The 17,691-nt window shown below is 39.4% G+C and overlaps 1 protein-coding gene across 2 annotated transcripts in view; it reads left to right on the forward strand.

Annotated features, from left to right (window-relative positions):
* The window catches only part of SIDT1 (SID1 transmembrane family member 1), a 98,776-nt gene that overhangs the window by 54,484 nt on the left and 26,601 nt on the right, over positions 1-17,691 (forward strand). For both annotated transcript variants that reach the window (XM_024577889.3, XM_024577890.3), the window contains exons 8-10: positions 421-492; positions 918-1,011; positions 11,345-11,388. In XM_024577889.3, coding sequence (XP_024433657.2) covers positions 421-492; positions 918-1,011; positions 11,345-11,388 — 210 coding nt within the window. The remainder of the gene's footprint in view (positions 1-420; positions 493-917; positions 1,012-11,344; positions 11,389-17,691) is intronic.

The following is a 17,691-nucleotide window of genomic DNA, read 5'->3' on the forward strand; positions in this document are numbered from 1 at the left end:
CCAAATTGACACTTTAACCAATATTCCCTGGCTAGCGTGCCTCAGTGGATTGAGTACTGGCCTGAGAACCAAAGAGTTACCAGTTTGATTCCCAGTCAGGGCACATGTCTGGGTTGCAGGCCAGGTCCCCAGTAGGGGGCACATGAGAGGCAACCACAGATTGATTAATCTCTCCCTCTCTTTTTCCCTCTTTTCCCTTCACCCTAAAGATAAATAAATAAAATCTTTTTGTTTTTAAAGAAAGTTTAACCAAGAGAGGTATTAGAGGGTTTGAAGGTTTGGGGGTTAGGTTTTCCTCTGATTCTTATTAAAAGAAAATTCAGCAACCAGAGTTAATTTTGGACAGCTTTTGAACTGTTCAGATGAGAGACCAGGAGTCTAGTATCTGATCCATTTTGCCTTTTTTTTTTTTTTAACCAGAAAAGGAGAACCAGACTTGGAATCTACAACGAACAAAGAACCTTAAAGTGACCATTGTCCCTTCCATTAAAGGTCAGAATTGGCTCTAGGATTCAGTGGAGAAAGTCCTATATCAGGCAGTTGATTATATAATTTAATGCTAATGCCATCTTTCCTGAGAAACATCGTGAGAAAATTAATGTACACCTGTTTCTTAGATAGAAGAGAGAATCAACACATTTTGTTAAATCCCTTCCAGAAAGAAAGGAACAGCAATTACGAAACTGTCATATACAGGAAGCCCCTTCCCGGCTTCCCCAAGGAGGTCATCGTGGTGAAAGGCCACCCTTTCTGGATATAACGCTGGGCGACTCCCAGTAGCTTTGCGCTTTAAATGGAGATATCTCAGGACTTACGAAGGAGCATGATGAAGCTAGGCCTTTGAAGCTGCTCTGTCCCAAACATGGCTCTCTTTTCTCCCGAAGACATCCTGACTAAAGTTGTTTCTCTTCCCTCAGATTCCGTTTTTGTGAAATCCATTCTTCTCAGCTTCCTCATCTTCTTCTCCTTCTATTTGGTGTGCCTGCTGATCGCGTTTGTTCATTATGTCAGGTAGGTCAAGAGTTTCAAGAAATGAACCCCCATTACCTGTCCCTGCTTAGTAATTAGGCATCAGGCTTTAGAGCTATATTGACTGGATTTAAATCTACCTCAGCCACTAACTGTGTGACCTTGGACAAGTTACTTAACCTTTCTGTGTTTCAGTTTCCTCATCTGTAAAGTGAGGTAATAACTTACTTCATAGAATGGTATAACTGCAGTATTTACGTCAGTGTTCCGAACAGAGTAGGTACGGCTAAAGTGTCAGTTATTTTAGCAGGAGTCAATTATTAATAGCAGGAGTGACATGCTTTGATACTACATTACCATGTACTTTCTTACTGTTGTACCATCAATTTTCCAGTAAAATGTCCCTTGAGAGAAATAAAAGGAGATAATCGTGCTATAATTTTACCTAGGAAATGCCCAGGGTTCGGAGCCCCTAATAAAAGGAGCTCTCGTCTTTCCTTGCTGCCCTCAGCGGGCCTGAACCTCGAGAATTCTCTGCTCGTTGTTGCCTGTGTGAAACAGCGACGAAAGAATGGCAGGAGACTTACAATAAAAAATGCTCTTTCTCCTGTCCCACCTGTAGAACAGGCTCATGGCTACCATAGCAATACAGCTATCTCAGTGATACAGGCCTGTCTCTGACTCATAAATAACTGACTTTTGTGACATTTATGAAGCTTTTCATAATTCAAAACCCTAGGGTTATCACCAGTCATATGCAGGACAATCTGAGCACCAAAACAGTCAAGGAGAATAATGAATTAGAAATCACTGAGAAAAACAGAAACTCATGAACCTATATTGATAAAGTAAGGAAGGGAGGGAAGGAGGAACAACCGAAATATGTGCAGATATACATCCAATGAATGCAACAAAGTTACTAAAACAAGCACACATTAGGGAGAGGTGTTAGTAGCAAATACTGACAGTGGAAAGGAGGGCTTTTGTCTACAGTGTGATGCCAAAAGCTGGTGTCAATATGGAGGGAGTGCTGGAATTGGAAGAACCATCATTTTGCATAGATCAGGTTAAGAATCATCAATGGATACTAAAACAAGGAGGAAAATCTGATGAGGATCAAGATATTTGCATGGCCTTAAAGTGTATCACCACAAATTGCTTGGTAGTTGTAAGGGGGAAACAGCAACCATACAGTAAAGAAATCAGGCAACAAATGACTGGGTGATCAAAATTAGCACGAGTGAAGAAAAGAGGAACACCATGTGCCCCTGGAGTGACAGTCCGAGAAGGACACAACGTCCCATGTACAGAGCTCCAGCCAGAAATGCAGATTGTGGATATAATCATAAGGAAAAATTAAACTCAGCATGGCACTCATTCTATTAACATATGTCTTAGAGACCAAAGGAATGTTTAAGATTGAAGGAAACTAAAGAGATGTGACAACTGACGACAGTACCTGATCTCAGACGGGATCTCTCTTACTAGAGAAAAACATGCGATAAAAGACGTCACTGGTTGACTAACGAAACTGTAATATGGACAGTAGATTGGATAAGAGCCTGAACTGAATGACTTCACAGGTGAATTTTACCAAACATTCTGAGAAGAACTAACACCTTTCCTTCTAAAAAAACATTTCAAAAAATTCAAAAGGAAGGAAGACTCCCAAGCTCATTTCACAGGCCAGCATTATCCTAATTCCAAAACCGGATAAAGACACTACAAAAAAAAGTACAGGACGATATGCCTGATGAACACAGACACTAAAATCATCAACACAGTATCAGCAAGCCGAATACAGCAGTGCCTCACAAAGATCATACACCATGAGCAAGGCAGATTTATTCTGGGAATGCAAGGTTGGTATAACATTCGAAAATCAATAAATGTGATCCACAGTGTAAACAGAATGAAGGATAAAACCACATGATCATCTCAATAGATGCAGAAAAAGCATTTGATGAAAACCAGCATCCATTTATGATAAAAAAAAAACTCTCAGCAAAGTGGGAATAGTGAGAACATACCTTAACATAATTAAGGCCATATATGACAAAGCCACTGCCAGCATCATACCCAATGGGCAAAAACTACAAGCATTCCTCTTAAGATTGGGAACAAGGCAGGGATGTCTGCTTTCACCTCTCTTATTCAATATAGTACTGGAAGTCCTAGCTACAGCCATCAGACAAGAAGAAGAAATAAAAGGCATCCAAACTACAAAGAAGAAGTAAAACTCTTTATCTGCAGATGACATGATACTGTACACAGAGAACCCCAAAGATTCCACCAAGAAACTATTAGAACTGATAAATGAATTCAGCAAAGAAGCAGGATACAAAATTAATATCCAGAAGTCAGTTGCATTTTATATGCCAATAACAAACTAAGAGATAAGAAAATTAAGAAAACAATCCCATTTACAACTACTCCAAAAAAAAAATACCTAGGAATAAACCTAACCAAGGAGGTAAAAGACCTGTACTCAGAAAATTATGACACTGAAAAAAGAAATTGAAGAAGACACAAATAAGTGGAAGCACATACCATGTTCATGGATAGGAAGAATTAACATCATTAAAACACCCATGCTACCCAAAGATTCAATGCAATCCTGTCAAGATTCCAATGACATATTTCACAGAACTAGAACAAATATTTCAAAAATGTATATGGAACCACAAAAGGCCCCCCATGGCATAGTGATCTTGAGAAAGAAGAACAAAGGTGGAGGAATCACGCTACCTAATATGAACCTATATCATAAGGCCATAGGAATCAAAACAGCACGATACTGGCATAAAAACAGACACATAGATCAATGGGACTGAACAGAGAGCCCAGAAGTAAATCCACACCTTTATAGTCAATTAACATTTGACAGAGGAAGCAAGCACATACAATGGGCTAAAGAGAGTTTATTCAATAAATGGTGTTGGGAAAATTGGACAGATGTATGCAGAAAAATGAAACTAGACCACCTTCTTACACTACACACAAAAATAAATTCAAAATGAATTAAAGACATAAGTGTTATCAAAACCATAAAAATCCTAGAAGAAAATATAAGCAGTGTAGTCTCGGACATTGCTCATAGCAATTTTTTATTGGCTATATCTCCCCAGGCAAGGGAAACAAAAGAAAAAAATAAACAAATGAAACTACATCAAATTAAAAAGTTTTTGCACAGCAAAGGAAAACATCAGCAAAATAAAAAGTCAACCGACAGAATGGGAGAACATATTCGCCAATACACCTGATAAGGAGTTAATATCCAAAATTCATAAACAACTTACAAAACTCAACACCAAAAATACCCCCCCACAAAAACAATTAAAATGGGCAAAAGACCTGAATAGACACTTTTCCAAAGAGGACATAAGATGGCCAATAGACATGAAAAGATGCTCGTCACTAGTCATCAGAGAAATGCAAATTAAAACCACAATGAGATATCACCTCACACCTGTCATAATGGCTATAATCAATAAATCAACAAACAAGTGCTGGTGAGGATGTGGAGAAAGGGGAAACCCCTGTGCACCATTGGTGGGAATGTAGATTGGTGCAGCCACTGTGGAAAGCAGTCTGGAGCTCAAAATATTAAAAATGGATCTGTCTTTTGATCCAGTAATCCCACTTTTGGGAATATATCTGAAGAAACCCAAAACAATAATTTGAAAGAACACAAGCATGCCTGTGTTCATTGTTGCATTATTTACAGTAACCAAGATATGGAAGCAGCCCAAGTGTCCATCAGTAGATGAGTGGATAAAACAATTATGGGACTTTTATACAATGGAATACTACTCCACAGTAAAAAAGAATAAAATTTTGCCCTTTGCAACAATGTGGATGGATCTTGAGAACATTATGCTAATTGAAATAAGCCAGTCAGAGAAAGACAAACACCATACAATTTCACTCATGTATGGAATTTAGTGAACTGAACTAACAAGAAAAATAGACAGACTCATGGAGAGCAAGATGACAGTTAACGGGGGAGGGAGGTTAGCGGATGGAGGGATTGAGCAAAAAGGAAAAAGGACTCATGGACATGGACAACGGTGTGCTGATGGCTGGGCAGAGGGGGACTAAAGGTAGTAGAAAATATATAATAAAAAATTAAATTTAAAAAGAGTATTATATGTTAAATTTGACAACTATACTGTGGTTATATAAGCAGATATCTTGATTCTTTGGAAACATTTAGGCATAAAATTTCATGACATGTAACTTACTTTCAAGTGGGAAAAAATATATATATATATCTGAATATATATATACACACACACATATATACACACATACATACACACACACACAGAAAGAAAGAGACAGGATAATAAAGCAGATGGAGTAATATGCTAACAATAAGTGAATCTAGTTAAAGGGTGCATGGGTGTTCTATTGTTATTCTTACAACATCTTTGCAAATTTGAAGTTATTTTCAAATTAAAAGTTAAAAACAAAAACTCCAGTCTACAGGCAATTAGTCTCTGCAGGTAGTACCTACATTAATTATGAGCTCAATTAATTTATCAGATGACAATCACTGACATTTAACAAATACCTGCTCTGTGCCAAACCCTCTAAGCAAGTGATCTCATCTAATGACCCACAGTGAGTACTAGTATTATCATTTGACTCTTACAGAAATTGAGGCATAGAGAAATGAAGCAATTTGACCAAGAATTCACAGCCAGTAAAAGAATGAGCTGGGATTTGAACCCAGGAAGCCTTGCTGTTGAGCCTTAGCTCTTAAGCAGGCTGGTCAAAATGGGTATAGAGTGGTCAGGGCATGTGAGGGAGGACAGTGCTCACCCCAGACTAAATGCCCGACACCCCAGCATGGATTTGATTGCAGAAAGGTCCAAAAGCTTCTGGTTTTGATTCAGATGAGGTTCAGTGTCATGGAAAAAGAAGTCCGCCTCTTCTGCTTCTCCTAGGAAGACTGTCTCTACTCCTGATGTCTTAGATTTTAGGAAATAGGATTTCACCTCTTTAGTTAGTTAGCATGCATAGACAACACATGGGGGGAAACCCAAAAAACCCAGAATTTATCTAAAAAAATTGTGCATTTATCTTACATGTTTAAACTTCAGTCACCTTCAAAGTACTCTCCATTTGATGTAATACACTTTTTTTCCACTGCTCAAAACAGTTTTTGAACCCGTTGATTTTGATGTCTTTTAGTGCTTCTGTTTCATCATTTTTGTTTCACCTGTTGCACATCAGCAAAACATTTCCCTTAGAGGACATTTTTCATCCCGGGAAACAAAAAGAAAAGTCACTCAGGGTGAGACCCGGTAAATGGGGAGGGTGGGGCGTGGGGGTCATGCTGTTTTTGAACACTCAGCATGGTGTGGGCAGGTGCACTGGTAAACCACTCGTCATGAAATGGGCAAACGTGTTGAAAGAATATTCAAAAGAAAGTTTACTGAAGGCGAACACAGCCTCTCACAACAATGCCAGCTGCTACACTGCTACAGATGGGTTCCTAGAACACTCACCTAGCGCAGGAAGCCTGTCCTACAAGGAGCCCGCCCTCCAGAAGATAATTCTGGGGGCTTGTTTTTGGATCCTCCCTTGTACAAACAAACAAAAAATTAAGTTAATAACTAAATATCTATCTCTCTATAGCTGCTATTCAGCCTACTGAAGTGAGCACCATTTTTCAAAGTTGTGGTATAAGGTTCTATTGAAACCTCGAGCTGCCAGATTACTTTGCTAGAGTCAACTGCATGATCAGAGATTCCTTCCAAATATAGACAAACTGAAAATAGGAATCTGAAGACACAGGAACTATCTGGCATCTAAATTGAGAAATAGACTGAGGGAAAATGCTAATACAACTCTCCTTCATTGAACTAAGCAGAAATAACAAAGTTTTCTACAAAACCAAATGAAACTAGTTTTGGAGCATAAAGCCATTTGCTCAGTGAGTCCCCTGTACCTTATTATTAATACCTATGGGGTTTTCAAACATGCTGCGAAATCAGGTTGAAAACACTGGTAAGAGACCTGGCCCTGGCCCTCAGGGAGCTAGGAATCCAGAGTGTCTTCATGCTGTATTTGCTTGAACACATGAATGTACACCATTCCCCTCCCACTCCCCAGACGCAATCTATTCAACAAGATTTATGGAGCCCCCAACAATGACTGTGCAGGCCCTGGCCCATGTACTGCCTACACATACATTCTCTTATTTGTTCCTCTCAACCACCCTACCAGACATCAAGTTCAAACTGCTCGATTCTGGATGCTTGTCCTTCTCTTGACTTGCATTTATCATCTGTTGCCACAGTAATGCTGCATAAAAATTAACCATAAAAACTTCAGTAGCATACATCAATAAATGTTTAAGTTGGCTCACAAATCTGTGGGTCAGCTGGCCTGGGCTCAGCAATCTCAGCTGAATGTGGTCATAGAGTGCAACCAGCTGGCGGGTCATCTAGAGCTGGCTCTCCAGACCATCTTCGGCTGCACTCGGTCGCTCCTTCCACAGGCCAGCCCTGGTTTATTGCATCTGCAAGAGAGGGAAGGGCCTCCTCAAGATGTAGGTTCAGAAGAGGCACGGTATTGCTTCTGCCTCATTCTGTTGGTCAAAACAAATCATGAGGGCAGTCCAGATTCAAGAAGTAAAGATACAGACTCCTCTCTAGCACAGTTCTCATTTATGTTTTTTTTTTTCCTTTGCTCCCTGGATACCGCCTGCCTCACCCTAGCTTTGTAAATCACTGAATTCCTCTAATGAAAAATTGTATCAGCTCCAAAACCTAGGTCAAATGTGGGTAAAGCCTGTTAATACAAACACACAATCCAAACATACCATCTTCTATGAGGCCAAATAATTGCTTGCCAGTTAATATCACTAAGATTGTTTTACAAATGGACTTCACTAGAGCCTCATTGGCCAACTAGAATAGTTAGGCCAAATTATAACTGCTCTCCTTTATGATACATGCATTTTTCATTCAACAAATACTTAGTTACATTTCCTATGTGCCAGGGCCTGTCTTAGAGGTTAAGGACACAGTGGTGAGAAAGACAATCTAGAGTCCTGTTCTAATAGAGCTTACATGGAACAGAAGAGAAACATAGAAGCAAGCAAGCAATTAATAAAATAATTTCAGCTAGTGACAGGATGAGAATAAAGTCTCTGATACGCTAGGGAATGATTGGATTGGGGAAGCTACTTTAGATTTGATTTGTTCAGCAAGGAAGACCTACCTGTCAGAACTAAGACTTGAATAGCAGGAAGGAGCCAGGGATGTGAGGATCTGAGGAGAGAGTGGATCAGGCACCAGAGCAAAAGCCTGAGGCAGGGGTGGATTTTCTGCATCTGGGGATAAAAGAGGAACGAAGAGAAAGCCCTCCATCAAACATACCAGGATCAGGAGTGTGCAGTGTGCAACCTCTAGAGTCTCCAGCTGGAAGTAAATAAGAGTACACACCAAAGCACAGGTGCATCTAACCCCCAACCTTCCTCCTCCTCCATTCCAACCTCCCTCACACCCAAAGGGAGGTTCATTTTGGGGAAGAGGGTAATTCACATTTTCATTTTTGATAGAAATTCCCAAATGGTATACATAGTTTTTTAAATAATGGCTTTATTGAGGTATAATTTGCAGACCATAAAATTCACTCCTTTGAAGTATGCATTCAGTGGTTTCTAGTATACTCACAGTTGCACAACCATCACCACTGTCTAATTCTCATCACCTCCAAAACGAAGCCCTGTGTTCACTGAGAGTACAAGCTCAATATACAAAAATCAATTGGGCTTCTATACACTAGCAACGAACAATTCAAATATCAAGTTAAAGCAGTTTCATTTACAACAGCATTAAAATAATAAAATACTTAACAATATATTTAACAAATTAAATATAAGACTTATACATTGAAAACTAGAAAACATCCTTGAAAGAAATTAAAGAGGATCTAAATAAATGGAAAGAAGTCCCACGTTCATGAGTTGGATGGAAGACTTAATATTGTTAAGATGGTGTAGTAGACAGAATACATTCTAAAAGATGTCCATATCTCAATATCTAGACCCTGTGATATGTTACATGAAAAAAGAGATTTTTCAGTCGTGATAAAGTTATGGAGATTATCCTAGATTATCCACATGGGTTTAATGTAATCAAAGCGTCCTTATAAAAGGGAGGCAAGAGAGTCAAAGGCAGGAGCAGATGTGATGATGGAAGCAGAGGTTAGAGCGATACACTCTGAAGACAGAGGAAGGGGCCATGCGTCAAGGAATGCAGACCACCTCTGGAAGCTGGAAAAGGCCAGGAAATGGATCCTCCCATGGAGCCTCCAGAAGGAATACAGCCTTGTGATATCTTGATTTTAGCAACATAAGACTTATTTTGGAATCTTGACATGCAGAACTGTAAGATAAGAAATTCATATCGTCTAAACCAGTAAGTTTCTGATAATTTGTTACAGCAGCAACAAAACTCATGACAATACTCCCCACCTGCATCTATAGATTCAACACAGTCCCCTCAAAGGCCAAGTTGTTTTCCTATAGAAACTGACAGATTGATCCTGAAATTCATATGGAAGCGCAAGGGACCCAGAAAAGGTTAAACATTCATGAAAAAATAAATAACAAAGCTGGAGGTCTTATACTTCCTCATAGCAAAACTTAATATAAAGCCACAGCTTTGTATACTCTGGCACTGACATAAGGAAAGATATGTAAATCAATGGAATAGAATTGAGAGTTCAGAAATAAACTTTTACATTTACGATCAATCGAGTTTGACAAGGATACCCAGACAATTAAATAGAGAAAGGATATTCTTTTCAACAAATGGTATTGAGACAACTGGGTATCTGCAAGAAAAAGAATGAAGTTGTACCCCTACCTCACACCATATTAAAAAATTAACTCATAATAGATCAAAGATTTAAATATAAGAACTAAATCTATAAAACTCTCAGAAAAGAACATGGGTATAAAGCTGTATGACCTTGGATTAGGCAATAGTTTCTTAGGTACGACACTAAAAGCACAAGTAACAAAAGAAAAATAGATAAATTGGACTTCATCAAAATTAAAACTTTGTGTTTTTAAAAAATTTTATCAAGGAAGTGAAAATACAACACACAAAATTGGAGAAAATGTTTTTAAATGACATAATTGGTAAGAGTCTAGCATCCACACTCTGTAAAGAATTCTTACAACCCAGTGATAAAAAGAAAACTGGCCTCAGGTGTAAATGGACAAGAGGTTTGAATAGACATTTCTCCAAAGAAGATATATAAATGGCCAATAAGTATATGAAAAGATGTTCAATATTACTAGCCATTTTGCATTTCCCTAAATTCAAATTAAAACTACAATAAGATTTCACTTCATGTCCAGTAGGATGGTTATATTAAAAAAATTTTTAATGAAAAATGACAAGAATTGGAAAAGTTGTGGAGAAATTGGAGCTTCTACATTGCTACTAGGAATGTAAAATAGTTTTTGTTATAAAGCTGCTTTGATGCTTCTATGAAAACAGTTTGGGAAAAAACTTGAATGTAGAGTTACCTCATGCCCAGCATTTCTATTCCTAGGTATATGCCAAGAGAATTTAATACATATATTCACACAAAAACCTGTACACAAATGTTCATAGAAGCGATATCCTTATAGCCAAAAAATGGAAACAACCAAAATGTTCATCAAGTATAAACAAATAATTGTGGTATATTCATACAATGGAATATGATTTAGCCATAAAAATTACTGAACTATTGATTCATGTACCACATAGATGAACTTTGAAAACATTATGCTAAGTGAAAAAAGCCAGTCAAAAAAGACCACATATAGTATAATTTTATTTATATGAAATGTCCAGAATAGAGTAAATTTATACAGACAGAAAGTGGATTAGTGGTTGCCAGCGGCTGGGAGGAAGGCGAACAGCTAACAGGTTTGAGATTTCTTTCAGGGGTGATGAAAATGTTCTGGAACTGGGTAACAGTGATGGCTGCGCAACTTTGTGAACATACTAAACTCATTGAATTTTGTATATTAAGTTTATGTGAATTATCTGAAAATAAGTGAATCTGAATAAATTCATGAATTTATGTGTGTATGTGTATGCCTAGGGGTAGGACTGCTGGATCATATGGTAACTCTCGGTTTAACTTTTTGAGGAACTGCCAAACTGTCTTCCTAAGTGGCTACAGCATTTTATAAACTTACTAACAATGTATCAGAGACCCAGTTTCTCCGTGTCCTAAGGCCTATTTTTAAAAGATTCTAGCAGACAAATTTGCAATACAGTCTAGAGGGGACAAAAGTAAAATGCTGAAATTTTCACTGCCTTAGGACCATGTATATGTGCTTTTTTTGCAGGTTTCAGAGAAAATCCATTGATGGAAGCTTTGGTTCCAATGATGGTAAGAAAAACCCCTGGTTTGAAATGAAATTTGTGTCGTGTATATGGTAACACTCCCACTTGGTACTTCTTTTGTCTCTCTGCTTTTGTAATTTCCAAACCCTCCCTGCATTCCTAACCCACAGAGTAGTCTAATCTGCAGTCTCTCTACCGAAACAGAGCTCAATGAGAACCAACTTTTATGGTTGATAATTACTGAGACATGGAACTCACACTGCAAACCTTTGCTTGGGGTGTCCCTTGCAATTGCCCACAGTCCATTTGTCAGCCATTCATCTTTTTTAAAAGTTTAATCTTTTCTAGGATATAAATTGTTTCTAAGTGTCTTATCTGAAAGTTGATTTGTGAACAATATTAAAATTTATTGTGTTAACTCTAATCTAGGGTTAACTTTTCCAAAATTGAGACACTTTTTTGTTCAAGTGTCTAGAAAACTGAAATATTTGAGACTAGCAAATATCATAGTGAGTATGATAACTTTGAGAAATCCAGAATAATTGATTATTCGACCATTAGAATATGCCCTTTACTCCACTCTGAGAGTTTGAACAAAGGAATTTAATTGCCTGATCTTTTCATCAAAATTTTTTTAAATGAAATGTTCGTTTTTTAAATTGAGATATATAAGATTGTATAAGTTTCAAGTATATAACGTAATGATTGGATATTTGTATGTTGTATAAAATGATCACAAGTCTAGCTAGCATTCATTACCACACATATAATACACATATTTTTTCTTATGATGAGAACTTTTAAGGTCTACTCTCTTAGAAACTTTCAAATATAAAATACAGTATTATTAACTATAGTCACCATTGTGGGGAACCATTCCAAGGGTGGGAAATGTGGCTCAGCCCCCACTTGGAAAACCAGTGGGGAGCGAGGTTGGCGGGCAGGACCCACGTCCATGGATAAGTTCTCCAGTGGGAAATTAGGCCTGCATTGTACTTAGACTGCTATGAGACTTGCTCTTGCTAAAAAACTCCCTCACCCTGAATTGAGGAAGCAAATGTTTACTGAGTATCTTTATCTTCCCAGAATCTGGGCTAGACCCTCCAGATATGGGACATAGCCCTTTCAACCGTTTACATTGCAAATGTCCTCCTTTGATGTATTCAGTGACTTCCTCTCCTGTGTCTGCAAAGATAACCACCTAAAACAAACCTTTGTATAGTAAAGAGGACCTTTGATGTTAAGGGCCTCAAAAACAAATAAAGGCTGGTCACCCCAAGGCTCTTGGCACTGCCCCCTTGAGGGAGTGGCCAAGGCGCTGAGAGGTGCTCTCCTCTTGAGAGAGTGGCTGCGCCCGTCCCTTTTCCCCCACAGGACCTCTGTAGTCCGTGTGTATGTGTATTGGAATACTGAAACCTCAACAGCAGATCTTTCGGGCCGAGATCTGTATCACACCATGTTGTACATTAACTACATCCTCAAGACTTAACTTATTTTAGAACTGAAAGTTTGTACCTTTTGTATATGTCCTCATTTTTCAAAAGCCTAAATTAGCATAAGTTATATGGTGCTCATAAACCATTTGGCAGAGAGTGATCATTTAGAAAAGGAATGATGAATTGAGCTTGATTTTTAAGTCATAAGCAGCAAATGTTTAGTTTTGCGTTTTTAACACTTAAATGAACCCATGGACTCTTAGAAAGACACGAATTGAGCCCCAACCCCACCCAGCAAGAACTTTCCCCCTACTGCTTCTCCTACCTTCCTTTGACTTTTGTCTTCCTTACTGTCAGCATACTATTTTTCCAGCCTCCCAGGCAATTTTTTTTTTAAATAGCATTCAACAGCCAATATAAAAAACTGTGAAAGGACACCTGCTCTACTGTCATTAAAATGCTAACTACTGCTTCCCCTTTTATTCATAAAATGTTTAAATAAATTTGTCTTCTCTCTGAATCTCACCTTTGTTCCTCCAGTGCTTCCAGGTTTTGTTCTTACTTTAGGCTTAGTTGAACTTAGAAAGCCTGATTGGTTGGATCCCGTTGGATGCTGTGTGAATAAATAGTCTGTTATTTTTACTGTATGCATGAGGTCACTTTTTTATTGTAATGATAATTAAAGGAACACCATGTTCAGAAGACTGTCCTGAATATTGAAACATAGGTGGACAGAGCTGAGACTCGAGCCAGATGATTGTCTAAGATCCAGAAGCCTCTGAAAATTAGCAAAGAGCTAGAGGCGCCCTTCAGATGGCAAGAAGAAATGAACAAATGACCAAAAGAAAAGAAAAGGAAAGGATAAAGATGCATCAATTAGGTTCTATAAGGCTGCAAGTAACAAGAAAATATATCTCAAACATGCCTAAACCACAATGAAGCCCCTCTGCCTGGACAGTGTGAGCAGAAGGCTGGGCTGCAGGGCTGACAGCGGCAGGTGGCTGGTCATTCCCCCACCATTCCCCTGGCTCTGCTTGGCTCACAGAGCTGGTGGTGACATGGATCAGGTTTACCCCCTCACCTGACAATGTCCAGGGGGCAGGACTTGTTCAGAAGCACTTAGCAACTTATTCTCATTTTATTGGCCTAGAGTGACTTCTATACTTATTGTTAAACCAGTCACTGCAAAGGAATATGTTTACCTACAGATCCATCAAGCCTACTTATAGAATTAGTGTGAGGTCATCTTTGGCTAAGACCAGGGTTCCTCAAACTCAACATTAATTGACATTACTGGCCAGATAATTCTTAGCTGCTCAGGGCTGTCCTGTGTATTGCAGGATGTTTAACCTCTAACTGCATCCTTCACCTCTACCTACTAGAACCCAGTAGTACACTTCCTCCCTGGGACAACTAAAATGTCTCCAGACATTGCCAAGTGTCATCTTGAGGGCAAAACAGATTCCTTACCCACAGGTGAGAATCACTGACTTAAACATGTGGGCTGCCAGGCACAGATGAGGACACCTGAACAAAATCCCAGCTTAGTTAGGGAGTAGGGAGTAAGAATGTTCACCACAAAGGGGGAGAGAGAGACATTGATTTGTTGTTCCACTTATTTACTCATTCATTTGTTGATTCCTATATGTACCCTGACAGGGGATCAAACCCACAACCTTGGTGTATGGGGATTATACTGTAACCAACTGAGCTACCCAGCCAGGGAAAGACTTAGATGATTTAAAACAAGAACAGACAGGATGGAGACTTAACTTGGGGTGGTGAACACACAATACAGTGTGTAGATGGTGTGTGGTGGAATTGTGCACCTGAAACCTGTATAATATTGTTAACCAGTGTCAGCCCAATAAATTAATAAAAGGGGGATTACAGTGGTGAACAACAACCACCACCACCAAAAAAACCCAAAAAACAACAACAAAAAAAACGAGCAGAGAAGACAAGCTCTACCCAAGATGAGTGTAACAGTGGGGCTACAGGAAGTTCAGTAAATGAAGCTCACAGATCAGGAAATGCCTTGGGGGGGCCGATGGCGGCTCTGTTTTGGTTAGGTAGCAACAGGAATGCTGCATCTGGAAAGAAAACCTGTCGACTCCTCTGTTTCTGTTTTTCTTTAATTTGTCTGCAGTTCTTTATGTTGCATTTGAAAAATGTCAACATTGGCTCCAGCTATTCTAAAAAGAGAGAGAATTTATTTTAAACTTCATGGGATGAAAAAGATGAGACCTTGGAGCCAGGTGAAGTGGAAATAGTGTTGGTAAAGAGCTTCTTCAGACCTCCAACAGACACCTTTCCTGTGGTATGAATGGACGGACAGTGTGTTCTCCATTCATCACTTAGTACTTAAAACAGAGTCCTCTGTGGTGATCTGAGGAGTGCTAGGAACGGCTCTGTGCTCTAAAAAATTTCCTCCGCTGGCTCCATCAGTGGAGAAACCCACATTTCACATCATTGTTAAAGACTCTGTACAGAAATTCAGTTACCACCTGGGAAGGGAGATGAATGAAGCATACCTCACAAGCCCATGGGGCCATGTGAGCTGTCACCGCTGTGCCCTGGGGTGCAGCATAAGAGAAGGTCTTGTTTTCAATTGTGAGCTTGATAAACATGTCAAGTTTTTATAATTAAGAACCAAATGGCCAAGCACATCCTTCCCTGGAGAGAACCATTATAGAACCAGCCTCTCAGCAAAAAGCAGAGTCTGGGGAGAATAAAATAAGCAATGTGTTGAGTTTGGAGGAGTCAAGGAGCACAAGCCACCACCAGGCTCTGGAGTGACAGGTCTCTAGCACTAGTCCTGACTGTCTACTCTTCTTTTTCCAAATGCCCTTGACTTTTCCTGCCCATTTTTTTCTTCAAGCAGAATTTTATATCCCTCTGCAGAGATTAGTGGTTTTCTTCATTTTCTCCTCAACTTTTGAAACAAAACATGAAATTAGTTGGGGTAGGTAGCCAGTTGGCATAACAGTGGAATTTCATGGCAGCTGGTTCACATTATTTCTGACCCCCTCTTCAGCTTCCAACCTCCTGAGTTCAGAGACAGAAAGAGGCAGGACAGGACAGTTATAAATAAGAAGTCTCTGAAAGTTCTAAATATGCTCAAAATTAAATGAAGTTTTTCCCCTCACAGAACATTTAACATGGCAAGCAAAAAAGCATATCCTATTCTGTTTAGTAAAGTAGACAGATGGCAAGGGGTTTGTGCTCAGAGAAAAACATACCAGAACAAGTTTCCTCAATTAGATAAACTCATTCACAACCATATATGTGTGCTTATTTCCAGCCAGAACATCTCGGTCTGTCCTATGAAATAATATTTTTGTATTTAAGACTTCCAGCCAAGATGGAGGCGTAGGTAGATACACTGTGCCTCCTCACACAATCAAAACAAGGACAACAAATTTAAAGTAAAAAAAAAAAAAACCCCAGAACTGACAGAAAGTTGAACTGTATGGAAGTCCGACAACCAAGGAGTTAAAGAAGAAACATTCATCCAGACCAGTAGGAGGGATGCGGAGGGGCAGTTGGGGCAGAGAGCATGCACAGCAAGGCAGTGGCTGGAGGACCTGGGTGGGCAAGGTGGCAGCTGGTGGACCAGGTGAGGCAGTGACTTGCGAAACGGAAGGTGCCACATTTGCATGCAGATAAACCAGGAGGACAAACTGGGGAGCAAGACAGACTTTGCAACCCAGGGTTCCAGTGCAGGGGATACAAGCCTCACAACCTCTTACTAAAAACACCTGTGGGGGTTGCAGAGATGGGAAAAACTCCCAGGCTCGCAGGAGAGTTTGCTGGAGAGACCCAAAGGGTCCTAGAATGTACACAAAGTCACCCACCCAGAAATAGAGCACCAGAAGGGCTCGAATTGCTTGTGAGTAGCAGAGGAAGTGACTGAAAGCCAGAAGTGATGAGTGATGAGCAAATGACATTGTTCCCTCTCAGACCCCTCCCCCACAGACAGGGCCACAAGGCAGCCTAGTGGGTTGCCCCACCCTGGTGAATACTGAGACTCCACCCCTTACTACCTAACAGGCATGGCAAGACAAAAAAAATATGGCCCAAATGAAGAAACAGATCAAAGTTCCAGAAAAAATATAACTAACTGATGAAGAGATAGCCAACCAGCAGATGCAGAGTTGAAAACACTGGTAATCAGGATGCTCACAGAAATGGTTGAGTATGGTCGCAAAATAGAGAAAAAAGTCAAGGCTATGAAAAGTGAAATTAAAAAATATATACAGGGAACCAACAGTGATAGGAAGAAAGTCAGGACTCAGATCAATGGTTTGGAACAGAAGAAAGAAAGAAACATTCGACCAGAACAGAATGAAGAAACAAGAATTCAAAAACATGAGGAGAGGCTTAGGAACCTCCTGGACAAGTTTAAACGTTCCAATATCTGAATCAGGGGCACCAGAAGGGGAAGAGAAAGAGCAAGAAATTGAAAACTTCTTTGAAAAAATAATGAAGGAGAATTTCCCCAATCTGGCAAAGAAAATAGACTTCCAGGAAGTCCAGGAAGCTCAGAGAGTCCCAAAGAAGTTGGACCCAAGGAAGCACACACCAAGGCACATCATAATTACATTACCTAAGATTAAAGAGAAGGAAAGAATCTTAAAAGCAGCAAGAAAAAAGGGAAGAATTACCTACAAAGGAGTTCCCATAAGACTATCAACTGATTTCTTATCTTAAGAAACCTTACAGGCCAGGAAGAGCTGGAAACATACTCAAAGTCACGAAAGGCAAGGGTTTACATCCAAGATTACTCAATCCAGCAAAACTATCATGTAGCATGGAAGGGCAGATAAAGTGCTTCCCAGATAAGGTCAAGTTAAAGGAGTTCATCATCACCAAGCCCTTATTATATGAAATGCTAAAGGGACCTATCTAAG

This window comes from Desmodus rotundus, chromosome 2, assembly GCF_022682495.2.
Source record: "Desmodus rotundus isolate HL8 chromosome 2, HLdesRot8A.1, whole genome shotgun sequence".
NCBI classification, from domain to species: domain Eukaryota; kingdom Metazoa; phylum Chordata; class Mammalia; order Chiroptera; family Phyllostomidae; genus Desmodus; species Desmodus rotundus.